Here is a 13,350-nt window from a genome sequence, read left to right as displayed (position 1 = left end):
ATGCAGTGCCCGTGTCAGAGATCACCTGCCAAGGCATAAATAGTTTGTGTACTCGGTGAAGGGGGCTGTTTCACCGCTAGAACTGGGCATGTCAGGGGTCTAGTTAAAATACATATAATAATTGGCCACTTTAGGATGTCTCAACACTGCATGCACCATCGGGAGTGATCAACAGAGTTGCAACTGTCTTTTTAAGTCATGATCTTCGCCTGTGATACCGTAAACTGCGGTCTCCCCGGGAAAGCACCAGATACTGCGAAGACCAGTCATCCCCTGAGAGGAGAGGGGGAACATCCCAAAGCCGAGTAACTTCCTGATGACGATTGGAAATAGGAAGAATATGTCTGAAATTGGCCAAAGTGGGTGCCTGAAAACTTACGGTACCCTATCTGCTGTCATGACTAAACATACAGGCAGGATAAAAGACAACGAAGGTCAAATCTGCTCGCACACGACCGTTATCGTTTGGTTATCCTGCACACAGTATACAGGAAATTCCCAGCTACTGCAGCCCACACACAATGGAGACCTCTAATGGCATCTTTGCACTGAATGCTTTCCTTGGAAAATGGCAGCAGCTCACCACAGCAACTACAGGATGGTGGCTACTGTGGGCCGGAGGCCTCACGCTCATCCTGGGTCTTCTCAAACTTGCCCGAACATGGTGGTTGCTGAGGCACATCCCTGGCCCATTTCTCGCCAGCATTTCCAACCTGCCTCGTGTATGGTGGCAAATAACCGGTCGCGCGCATCTTTACCATCAAGCCGCGCATGCAAAATATGGGGATGTAGTCCGCATTGGACCACGCATGGTTTCCTTCAGCAACCCCGAAGCTATTCCTACCGTCTATCCTGTTCGGCCCGGCTTCCCCAAGGTTGGCTTGTCCATGATCTCCTTACCCTTTTCTTCACTCCCAATCGACACTCGAGGTCAAGCTAAGGCTTATCCCAGGGTGATCTTTACTCTGCTTTGCGTCCTTATACAAGCGAACGAGGCCCTATATACCTAGTGTTTAACACCCAGGATGAGTCAATGCACAAGCTAATCAAAAGCCCAATCGCCCCACTCTTCTCGCTCTCCAGTGTAGTTCAATTCGAAGGTCTAGTGGATGAAGTGCTTGCAGTTCTATCTAAGCAGTTGGATGAGCGCTTCGTGGCCACGGGTGAGACATTCGACTGCGCCGATTGGTTACATTTTTTCGCATTTGACGTTATGGGGACCCTGTCATTTTCAAAGCAGTATGGCGCTCTTGAGCAAGGTCGTGATGTGAATGGCATGCTGAGCGAGGTCTATCGGTTCTTTCGGCTGGCAGCACCGGTGCGTCTTGCCCTGAAGTCCGGACATAATAACGAACAAGAAGTGATAATGATGATGATTCATATCGCAGATGACACAAATAACCTGGCTTGACCCGATCCTGTACAAAAATCGTTTGGTGCACACCCTTCGAAAGCTACAGAAAAAGACACCGTCCATGTCCATCTTAGACTTTGCAAGCAGAGCTATTAAGGAGCGGATAGCTAAGGAAGACAACGACAAGGAAGATGCAGATATTCCACCTCGCAAGAAGGATTTCTTGGACCGTTTCCTCGAGATCCATCGCCAGAGTCCAAAGCTTCCACCATGGTATGTCTCCCCCCCTTCCCCCCCTCCCCCAAACCAATAGATTCTTCAGCAGAAAAGGAGCTTTTGTTGATACGGATACTGCTCATAGGGCTTCTACAGCATGGACCTTTTCAAATATCATCGCTGGCTCCGACTCTGTTGGGACCGTAATGAAAACTGCTATGTGGTGAGTGAACCTACCTTCTCCTTCTCTACCATAGTGTTATGCGATGCTAGACCAGACATTAATACTTGGGTAGTGAGTCCGATCCCCATGGCCCCAGAAAGGCGCAAAAAATGCAATTGTTCTGCACGTAGGAGAGGATAGAAACTGTCCCATTGACCCAAAACAGTTAACCTTCTTTCTCACCCCGATTCCCTCGAAAAGCTGCAACGCGAACTCGACGGGGCCAACCTGACCAGGCCATATCCGCTGTGGGAACAAGTTCGTGATTTGCCTTTTCTGGACGCTTGTATCCAGGAAGCCGCACGTGTGCATCCCCCATTTGCTCTTCCATTTGAACGGGTTACCCCTCGAGGTGGCGTGACAGTACTCGGTCATTATTTGCCCGAGGGAACTAACGTGGGTGGTAATGCTTACGTCGTAAATCGTCACGAAGGCACCTTTGGGCCAGATGTGGAGGCTTGGAGGCCAGAGAGATGGCTTGAAGGAGACGAAAGCCACAGGAAGACACTGGAGAAGAGCCTGCTCACAGTATGTACGATCTTTTTACGGTGTTAGCGATGATACAATAGTAACTGTGGACTATAGTTCGGCGCCGGGAGACGGGTGTGTCTGGGTAAGCAAATTGGGATTGTGGAATTGAAGAAGCTTTTACCATTTCTATTTGTGAATTACGAGGTTGGCAGCTGCATCATCCACAGTTTGGGGCGGAAGCTAACAACAATAGATACAATTGGTGAAGCCTTTGCCATTCAAATGGGAGAACTGCTTTTTTTCCAAGCACCGAGGCTTTACTTGCCGGATCAAAAGACGGGAGCAAGGGAAACTCATTAAAGGTGCTGATACCAAGGACGACGAAGGACATTGACGACAGGAAGCTTAGATGTTACGAACATTGATTTTTGCTAGTATTTCTAGACAGATTAGAGAATAGTTTGGGAACCTCAAGAGAATGAGAATGCTACAAATTTGTCTGGACGAATTCTACATGCTAGTATTAGACCAATTACTCGTGATCCATGAAAGCCGACTCTGGTAGAAACTAATGGAGATATGATGTGACAGGGCTTGAAAACAGGAAAGAACTATCAGAATCTACAAGCCACATACCCAAGTTCGTATCACATATAATGCGTGGTTATCTAAGCCTTATCACTGGTTTCTGCATCAATACAAGTGAGATAGTAACTGGTAGATGGTCGAATGCCTGATCTTCCCTGCTCCTTCTCCTTACTCCTCGGTGCCATTACCCCTTCACTCCATCTGGACTGCAATGCAAGGGGGGCTTCTAAGGCGGGGACATCTGAAACTAGCCAGAGCCTCGCATAAACGGTCAGGAGATATGCTGCGTAACCGTTGATCATCCATAAGAAATGACTTCGACGCGGGAGAACACTGCAATCACTTGTTATGTGGTATGAGCGACACGTCTGCTTTCAGTTCAGTCATGCATCTATCATGATCTCTCTGTAGAGATACCGTAAGTCTGCAAGGTCACCTGGTCTTCCTATGTTATGCCGAGATTCGTGTGAAACATCCTTGCTGCTAACTAGGGACGGTACCAGCTCCGAAGGGCGACGCCGCATTTACACCACCCCTGTGAATAGGTACCGAAAGAGACAAGGTTCTCAGTCTATGATATACAGCCAAGTGATGGAGTTCTGATGCAGTCATGCAGTGGTAAAGGCAGCCGATACATTAAAGCCTTGTCCAGGTGGTATTCCTTCCCGGTAGCCAGGCCGCCATAGCTCCATTAAGATACCACAAAGATCCAAATCAACTTCCAACCGCCTCTGATGAATACCCAAGACCCCTTTCATAAGGTGACTTGGAAGCCTGCTGCGCTATCGAATGCACCCATCACGTTTCAAAAGATCATTCTTGTGCTCAACCCCAACTCGAAGCAGGAAGACTTTCTTGTGTACAAAGGACAGCTGATCGATGCGGGCTATACACTACTTGTAGTCAAAGACGCTACCGAGATACCATTGCACCTGAATTCTGGGACAATTATTGTTCATCTTCCTAAGCTGGCAAGGGAAAAAGACAGCGTCCATGAGACAGCTACAGAATCCTGCAACAGTCTGATAGCGGCGGCACGGATCCTATCCAAACATGACGGCCATAAGGTGTTTACTGTCGTTACTACCGCCGCTGGTATTGGCCAACTTGGTCATGCTCCTCTGTATGGCTTGGCGCGGGTTTTGAAGATGGAAATGCCAAACACTTTCGGTGGACTGTTCGAAGCAGAACCGGGGTCATTTCCACTCGATGCGATCAAGTATGCGCAGGGTTTTGATGTGGTTCGAATCTGTCATGGTGTTCCCCACATAGCTTGCTTGCAGCCTTTTCCGGAGCAGCCAGATGACACTGTAACGCGTCTCCGGCTAAGACCGGAGAGCACCTATCTTATCACTGGTGGTACACGGGGCATGGGACTGAAGATTGCAGCCTGGATGGGCAAGCGTGGCGCTGGGAACATCATTCTCGCGGCGCGCCATGGACTAGAGAAGGGTGTGAGCGATGGTAGTAACAACACACTCACATCCCACATGAAGGACCTGCAGAGTCGAGGTGTCACGGTACACGTCTTGAGTATTGATCTCGCTCTACCTGAGGCAGAAAAGTCCCTTCGGCAGGCCATTGATCCTCTTCACCTTCCGCCGATTAAAGGCGTCGTCCATGCCGCGGGCGTTGCTCAATATAACACGTTGGACCGATGCGCACCTTCCGACCTCGATTACACCATGGCGCCTAAAGCACGTGGTGCTTTGGCGTTGGACGCTCTATTCTCACCCGGGGTTCTGGACTTTTTCCTGCTGACCTCCTCCGTGGGACAACTTGTCGGATTCCCAGGTCAGCTTACGTACGCGCCAGCAAATGCCTTTCTAGACGAATTTGCAGTCTACCGACGGCAGCAGGGAGATGCCTGTACCTCTATTCAATGGACCTCCTGGCGCGGAGTGGGACTGGTGGCGCAGAACAAATCAACGACGCGCATGATTGATCGCGGCATGCAGGCCCGAGGTATTGAGTACATGGCCCCAGATGAGGCACTTGCTACATTAGACCGGATCGTTCAGCTTGCTACCGATCACGTCGCTGTGGTACGCGCGGTGGCACTTGAAACAGGCGAACCAGTGCGACACCCCATACTGCAAGATATCACACCACGCAAACCTGTGCGGCAAGCCCAGTGGAAATATCCAGCCCACGCGGTGGCAGTCGTTGGTCTGGCATGCCGCACGGCTGCAGGCGATACGGCAGATGACTTATGGGACGTGATTCGAACGGGACAGACGACAGTGCGGGAGATTGATGCAAGACGCTTTCCTGAGGCCGCCGCAAGGAAAGACACCAAACTGTGGGGAAACTTCCTCCCTGACCCTGAATCTTTTGATCATGGCTTTTTTGGCAAGTCCAAGCGTGAATCGGCCGCTCTGGACCCTCACCAACGGCTTCTACTTGAGACGACTTATCATGCTTTGGAGTCGGCTGGATGGCTGGCGCAGGAACAAATACCCGAGAAACACAATGGGCCGGATTTTGGAAATACGACAGGCTGCTTTATTGGCATGAATGCCCCTGATTATCCTCTAAATTTAGGAAGTCACGCTCCCAGCCCCTATACAGGAGTTGGGATGATGCGATCCTTTGTCGCTGGTCGCTTGAGTCATCACTTCGGGTGGACTGGTCCTTCCCATGTCATTGATACAGCCTGTTCTTCAGCCATGGTAGCCATTCACCAGGCCTGCCGTGCCCTTCAAGCAGGGGACTGTACCAGGGCAGTGGCGGGGGGTGTCAATTTAATTACCAATTCGGTCTTTTTTGGCGCACTGCGAAGCGGAGGCTTCCTCAGCGAGACCGGTGCGTGCAAAACCTTTGACGCTCGGGCAGATGGGTACTGCCGAGGTGAGGCCGTTGGGGTCCTGGTCCTAAAGCCTCTATCCCAGGCACTGCAGGATGGAGACGAAATTAGGGGTATTCTTCTAGGGACGGGGGAGAATCAGAATATTAACAATACCAGCATTACAAATCCAGTATTAGACAGCCAGACAGCGCTCTATCGTAAGATACTGGCCCAGGGGGGTATCTCCTCCAGCCAAGTATCCTACGTCGAAGCCCATGGCACGGGGACGCGCGCCGGTGATCCCATTGAAGTTGAAGGGATCAGGCAGGTGCTAGGGGGGCCTGAGAGAGACTCTCTATTACATATTGGCGGAATCAAAGCTAACATCGGACACTCAGAGGGTGCCTCAGGGGTAATCTCTCTAATAAAAGTCTTGCTGATGATGAAGTATCGCCAGATTCCACCACAGGCGAACTTTGAGCGACTCAACCCCAACATTACTGCCCTTGAGTCGAATTGTATGGCTATCCCCACCTCGAGTCTTGAGTGGCACAACTCAAGTGGCCTCCTAGTGGCTATGGTGAATAGCTACGGTGCATCTGGGAGCAATGCCGCGGCCCTGGTGGCCTCGCCTCCGCCGCCAGAGCCACTTGCACAGTCTTTGCCTCCCCGAATGTCCGTCCCTTCAAAAGCACTATCAGCATGGCCTGTCTCAATCTCTGCAGCGTCGGCAGCCAGCATAAGATCCTACTGTCAGAAGCTAAGAGAGCTGATACTGCAACCTAATTTTCGACCGGAGCTGGGCGTTCATCTCGGCTTCGCACTCAGCAGCAAGCAGAATCGGCAGCTTGGCCAGGCTTTCGCCACTACTGTCACATCTGGTAAGCATGCTTTCCTGCTATTGAGAGCCGGACTCGAGTAAGGTACACATCCACTAAGTACTCACCTTTGTTGCAGTGGAGGAACTGGACGCCCGGCTGTCCAGTCCTGAAAGATACATCGTAAAGCGCGAAACCTTACGCCAGCCCATTGTTCTTCTCTTCAGCGGACAAAATGGAAATACTGTCCCTGCTGCACAGCCACTCTATAGGACGTCAATAATCTTCAGGAACTTTTTACACAGCTGTAATGAAGTGATACAGTCCCTGCGCGGCCCCAATCTGTTTCCATCTATACTAGATGGCATCGACGGAAGCACCGACATTGTTTTCCGCCATGCTGCTATGTTTGCCATCCAGTACTCATCTGGTATGACATGGCTCGAATGTGGGTTGAAGCCAGATGCAGTTTGTGGGCATTCATTCGGGGAATGGGCTGCGATGACCGTCTCGGGTGCATTGACGCTTGAGGCAGGATTAAAGCTCGTTATTGGGTAGGTTGATTCGGTTGATTCGTCATCCCTCGACGCAGATACTAACAGGGTGCAGTTCGTACACTTTCAAGTATCAAAGCTGGGCTATCACTAAACGAGAAGGCAGGACGCGCATCCATCATCAAAAAGTATTGGGGTCCTGATCCCGGAGCGATGATTGCCATCGAGACGGATCTTGTGGGGACACAGACAACAGCCAGCCAACACCTAGAGCCCTTCCGTCGTAAACATCCAGATTTTACCTTCGATATTGCCTGCTACAATGGTCCCAATAACTACGTTGTGGCCGGGCGGACGTCGGCCATGGAGGCCTTGGAGACTGACTTGATCCAGGAGAAACGTCGCGGCGTTAAGATCAGATTCAAGATGTTGCGTGGCATGCATGCCTATCATTCTGTTATGGCAGACTCAATCCTCGATGAGTCTGCCCGACTGTCAGCTACAATACCAATCCAGGTCTGTCCATATTACCGACGCGTTGGACTGTCCACAATCATGGCTAAATCTACCCCTTACAGACTCCAACCCTTCCGTTCGAGACATGCCACAAGGATCCGTGGACAGGCCCAGGGACCAATTTCATTGCCCGCAACACTCGGGGACCAGTATTCTTTTCCGAAGCAATTTACCGCATTGTCAGCCGACTAGGAGGAGGTCCATGTATCTTCCTCGAAGCTGGCATTGGGGGCCCTGTCGTTTCCATGGCCCGGAATGCGCTTTCGCCTCCCCTTACTTCCTCGAAACACCAACCGCCCCATACATTCGTGGCAATCGATGGAAAAGACCCAGTTCGAGGGCTAGCAGAGGCAGTACTTCAGCTGTGGCAGAACGGCCATCTTGCTGTGCAGTTCTGGCCCTTTCACTCAAAGCAACGAGCGAGCTATCAACATGTGACCCTACCGCAGTACCAATTCGAGAAACATTCGCATTGGCTGGAGCATATTCCCGTCGAGTCTGGAGACAAGGATCCACAGGATGCTCAGCAGCACTCCGAGACATGTCCTCACTGCGGCAAGGCAACGGACGAATATCCTTACATCACACTGGAGGGGTCGCCGCCAGGTTCGAAAGACGGGGTAATCTTCCGTATTGACCCACGCAGCCCCCGGTATCAGGAGCTGGTGAAGGGCCATGTTGTTGTCGGATCCCCTATCAGTCCCGCCGCTATGTACCTGGAGCTTGTACATCATGCTGTAGTTCAAATCGAATGGAACGCGCACGCAGCGCCGCTCGCCAACAAGAGGGGCTACGTCTGGGTTCAGGACTTAGAGATAATGGCGCCGCTGGGCCTGGACCTGCGGCGGCCTGTCTTGTTGAGGTTGGATAAGAAGGAAAACGGAAGTTTCAAGTTCCAGTTCTCCTCCAGCGACAATTTTGGCAAAAAAACTCTGCCGTCAAAGTTGATATACCATGCAAATGGCATTGTATCCCTACAGGCGCAGAATACAGGCGTGCCGTCAGAATTCTCGGGCGGGTGGGCGCGTCTGACACGTCTTCTGGAAGAAGAACCGGAGATGGACGAGTTGCGTGGTCCCATGGTATATAAGGTCTTTTCCAGAATGGTGAAGTACTCCGCTATATACCGAGGCCTACGGTTGATTGTGGGAAAGGGAGAAGAAGCAGCCGGGGTTATTTCTATGCCTCTCACAAGCCCGGAGCAGGCTAATGAGCGAGGCCGATCTTTTAACGACAGTATCGCTGACCCACTGATTCTGGATAACTTCATGCAGGTTCCCGGAGCCTTTGTGCATTCTCTGCGTGTTGCAGACACTCCAGATGATGAAGACAGTGACATGTCGTTTATTTGCACGGGAATGGGATCAGTTGGTCCTTTGACAAAGCTGCCGTGCAGCGAGTCTTACAGGGTGTATGCGAAGATCTTACGAGAGGATCAGAAAGAGATTAGACTAGATCTCCTTGCCTTCGATGCCGATAGCGCTACAGTGGTTTGGACCGCGCAGGGCCTCAGGTTCTCAAGGGTTCCCCGCCCTTCGCTGGCTAAGGCATTGGCAGCCTCAATGCCATCGGTGCACAATCCAGGGAGGAGCTGCAGAGAAAGCCTGCGGCCGAGAAGATAACCTTCCAACTTACGGACAAGGATTCCCCTCCTCTTCCGCCAACTATACCTCAGGTCCGCAATTTCATTTTGGATGGAATTCAGACAATCCTCAGCATATGTGTGGATGTACCCTGTCAGGACGTGAGCAGACCTACCACGCTGAGAGAGCTAGGAACCGACTCACTTGTTAGCCCGGAGATTTTGTCCAGTATCCGGGACCAATTTGACATTGAGATATCTGCAAATGAGTTCACATCGCTGAATACAGTCGGAGATCTCTGCGATCTTGTCAGAACGCGGCTCGGACGTGCTGAACCTGATGATCACGACGTCGCCATGCAGACATCCGACCCAGGCAGGGAGACCACCCCTGAAGTCAACAATGAGTGGCAAGAAGCGGTCTTTGCAATTCTTAGTCATTCCCTGGAGGTTCCTGTATCCGAAATTAGACAGGACTCAGTCCTCGAAGACCTTGGCGTCGATTCACTCATCACCCCCGAAATTATTAACAACATCAAGGAATCATTGAATGTTGAGCTCTCTTCAGCCGAGTTCTCAGGATTGGTAGACGTGGATTCCCTGTTGGATCTGCTCGCGGATGCTTTGGGGCTGGAGGATGCCAAGCCTACCCCAACCACAGGTTCATCCGGCATCTCGGATGCAGTGGCTCCATCGGACCCAAACATGCCAACCGTCTTTCAGGAGATTCGCCGCAATTACGACGCCCATGCCAAAGCCTTCCAGTTGTCAGGCTACTGGGAGAATGTGTATCCTGTGCAGTTGCAAGTCGTATCTGCATTCATATTGGAAGCGTTCAAGAACTTGGGGTGTCCAATCCGCGAGCTCCAGCCCGGGAAGACGTTGCCCCTTCTGCAAGGAATACTACCCAAGTATCATCGTCTCGTCCGCCGACTGCATAACATTCTTGTGGAAGCCAACATCATCAGGCATGCACCGGAAGCCGACTACGAAGTCTTCATCTGCGGACCCGCAACCCCTCCAATCAAGCCTGCAGCCCAGCTGAGCCAGGAGTTGATGGAGGAATTTCCTGTCTTTGCATCCACCCACGGGCTACCCGATCTTCTCGGACCGCACCTCGCCGAGTACCTCATCGGCCACGCGGATCCAGTCTCTCTTCTCTTTGGCAGTGAGCGTGGGCGACACTTGCTCGAAGAGTTTCACGCCAATGCACCCGATATTCGCGCCGCCACCCAGGTCCTGTGTGACTTTGTCTCGGCTGCCATCAGTGCTCATGCGGAAGCCGTCAACAACACAGAGCCATTTCATATACTCGAAGTCGGTGCTGGCACCGGAGGCACAACCAAACATCTCGTCCCGCTCCTCCAGGCCACTGGCATTCCCTTTACCTACACCTTTACCGATCTCTCCGTCTCTCTTCTCGCGCGTGCAAAACGGTCAATTTTTGCGGGCGTCGCTTGCATGGAGTTCCGCCAATTTGATCTCGAGGCAGTCCCGGAGCCGGAGCTCCACGGGCACTACCACCTGGTCATCTCCGCCAACTGCGTTCATGCAACCCGAGACCTCCGCCAAAGCCTACAGCATATACGCCGGGTGCTGCGTCCAGATGATGGATGCGTAGCGTTGCTCGAACTGACAGAGAAACTGCCATGGTACGACCTGGTCTGGGGGCTCCTAGATGGGTGGTGGCTATTCGACGACGGCCGGGACTACCCACTGCAGAGCCCACATGCCTGGGAGCGTATGATGCATGAAGCCGGCTTTCCGCACGTTGACTGGTCTGAGAGTGTCAGCCAAGAAAAGCGCGGTGTGCAGGTGGTGTGCGGCTTCACTACTCCTGCTTCCCCAAAGCCATGGCAGGAATTGCAGCAACCCCTCAGAGCACCATCAACCCTATTGCATCGGGGGTCCGTCGCTATGACTGGACAGCGCAATCTATTCCTAATGCCCGACGGCTTCGGCTCGGGAGCCGTTTTCACGGCGCTAGCGCCGTACTTGGCGCGCGTACCGGATACTTCGGCCTACGCACTCAGTAGCCCCTTCCTTTCATTGGTGGTGACGAATCGCGTAATCATTGACCAGCTACCCTCCATCGAGGTGTTGTCAAATATTTATATGGAGGAGATTAAAAAGCGACAGCCGACGGGACCGTATCTCATTGGGGGTTACTCACTGGGCGGGGTGGTGGCCTTCGAGGCAGCGCGCCAACTGGTGGAAGCGGGTGAAATCGTGGAGCGGCTGGTGTTGATCGACTCGGCGAGCCCAAGCAAAGTGCACTCATTCCCTGATGAACTGGTGCAATTTCTGGATGCAATTGACGCGACCAATAACCATAATAATATTGCCCAGGGAACCGTGGGCAGCAGCGTCCACTTCACTTTATCTCGGGAACAGCTGCGGCAATACCGGATGCGTCCGCTGCGGGGGTTGCAAGAGGGCCTCATCCAAGACGTGGTTCTCTTTTCAGCGCGCGAGGGGGTCGACAAACAAGAGGCCGTGCCTCGACCGAAGGTGGGAAGCGACGAGCAGAGCGCTGTGGAATGGTTTTTGGATGATCGGGTCGACGACGGGGCGCTGGGGTGGGAAGATTTACTGGACAATGTGCGAGTGATCCGCGTTGAGGGGAATCACTTTTCATTGATGGATGCGTCGAATGTAAGTTGCCTCCTTCCTTGTATATAGAACCTCTGCAAGTAATGAATGAAGATTGAGTGACTGACTGATCTGTGAACAGGTGAGCTCATGGGGTCCGAAATTGGCAGATATTCTGGTCGGTTAGGGCTGTCTCTGTTTCAGTGGTATTGATGCCTCGTTCGGTGGTAGAATATCGTTGTGTAATGATACCGCGTATTGATGCCAATTGCCCGCAAGGAAACCCCCGACTGATCGGTGTCTGAGGGAATTGATTCATTGACCAATAAAACGAACCCAAATACCGTAGACATCTCTAATGTCTATTGTGAAATGAAAATAATTGGATCTGTGTCTGAACTTGACCAGATGCATGCTTTATCTAATTATCTTGGATCGGTATCTCTCGCGGTAGGGCGAACTGTAGCCGATTATATATTTGCACTGCATTACACCTGAACAGGTGGCTTCAGCCGCAAAGTATGACCTCACAATACACATGTAGTAGAAAGTTTATATTTCCTTCATCTGTAAATTATGGGGCGTTTCAAGGCAATTAAATCATACACGCCAATGGCACTCCCCTCACCTCCGCAGCATATACACCCCAAAAGACATAGCAGCAACCACAGCAAATATACCCACCCACCGAATCAACCCACGACGAACATGCCATCTCACTGTCCGAGTGATCGCCTCGGAATCATTGTCCCTCGGAAACGGTGTATCCTTCGGCACCTCCATTCCCAGCGCCTTGCACAACGGCTCCCATCCATCCCTAATATCAAAAAACATCAACTTCTCCTCTGGAACCACCTCCTTCAACCACTCAATATGCTTATGATAAGCACCACTCGGACCCCCTCTCCTCCCATATATCCTCCGCCATTGCAAAGCAACCAACGCCAGAAAGTCCATAAAATGTCTTATTCCAGGAATCGGCAGCGTTACTACGCGCAGAAACCATGACGATCGCACCAGACCTTCCAGGTGCGTCATGCTTTTCTCCCACGCTATCGGGTCGCGAACGGTGCAGATGACCTTGGCGTCGGGGTAGACTTCCATCAGCTCTGGGACGAGTTGGGTACCCGGGGCGTCTGTGATGGCGGCGTAGCCGTCTAATTGCCGGTCTATGAGGGTGAGGGCTTGCTGTCGGTCAGGGGCGTTGTCGTTGAGGATGAGGCGCATGACTTTCATCCATGTGGTAATATTGTCCGGTGGTCCTGTTGTTGTTTGCGTGCCGCCGTGGTAGACTGGGCCGTTAAGGAGGATGGCGAGGGCGGCGCTGAAGGATGCTGTGCCGGTTCGGGAGAGGCCTGCGCCGATGACGCGGAGTTTGGTTCCGGGTTGGGGGGTGGAGGGGGATTGGCCCATTTTAATGCAGTTGGGTGTTGATGGGATGGCCCTTACGATACGAATTGGGTAAATGAGCTATCTATCAAGGTAGTGACTGCCCTGAGTATATATGATGTCTCTCGTGGTGGTAGATTGATGATAAGCAAGTTTCGGAGCGTGTAGGTTAAACTTTATATGTAGTAGCGGTCCTTAGTCGGGAATCTGGATTTGACTGGTCGGGAACCATGATTTCAGCCCCAGATCAAGGATTCGAGACAACAGAGCTTGCTTATTATGAACTAGTGCTGACAGGCGTTTGGCCGTTTGATCCTGC

General features: G+C 51.9%; 3 protein-coding genes across 3 annotated transcripts; 2 read left to right on the top strand and 1 right to left on the bottom strand.

Moving 5' to 3' along the window:
* Positions 1-552: 552 nt before the first annotated feature.
* On the top strand, positions 553-2,691 carry BO83DRAFT_407446 (cytochrome P450; the record flags this gene model as incomplete). The annotated part of the gene is made up of 8 exons (XM_025533964.1): positions 553-601; positions 622-875; positions 953-1,318; positions 1,389-1,627; positions 1,716-1,793; positions 2,030-2,321; positions 2,379-2,468; positions 2,518-2,691. The coding sequence occupies 8 exons, from the start codon at positions 553-555 to the stop codon at positions 2,656-2,658; spliced, it is 1,509 nt and encodes a 502-aa protein (XP_025389314.1). The 3' UTR covers positions 2,659-2,691.
* An 895-nt stretch (positions 2,692-3,586) lies between these two features.
* On the top strand, positions 3,587-11,978 carry BO83DRAFT_463486 (BcPKS20, polyketide synthase; the record flags this gene model as incomplete). Its single annotated transcript, XM_025537359.1, has 6 exons — positions 3,587-6,521; positions 6,598-7,012; positions 7,084-7,468; positions 7,531-8,981; positions 9,026-11,705; positions 11,785-11,978. The coding sequence occupies 6 exons, from the start codon at positions 3,587-3,589 to the stop codon at positions 11,827-11,829; spliced, it is 7,911 nt and encodes a 2,636-aa protein (XP_025389313.1). The 3' UTR covers positions 11,830-11,978.
* Positions 11,979-12,266: 288 nt separating this feature from the next.
* BO83DRAFT_463485 (sulfotransferase family protein) lies at positions 12,267-13,055 on the bottom strand (the record flags this gene model as incomplete). The annotated part of the gene is made up of 1 exon (XM_025537358.1): positions 12,267-13,055. One exon carries the CDS (start codon positions 13,053-13,055, stop codon positions 12,267-12,269), a length of 789 nt encoding a protein of 262 aa, XP_025389312.1.
* Between the last annotated feature and the right edge of the window lie 295 nt (positions 13,056-13,350).

This window comes from Aspergillus eucalypticola, assembly GCF_003184535.1.
Source record: "Aspergillus eucalypticola CBS 122712 chromosome Unknown BO83scaffold_9, whole genome shotgun sequence".
Taxonomy (NCBI): Eukaryota; Fungi; Ascomycota; class Eurotiomycetes; order Eurotiales; family Aspergillaceae; genus Aspergillus; species Aspergillus eucalypticola.
The sequence above is the reverse complement of the archived record's forward strand: the minus strand, read 5'-3'. Positions and strand labels throughout refer to the sequence as shown.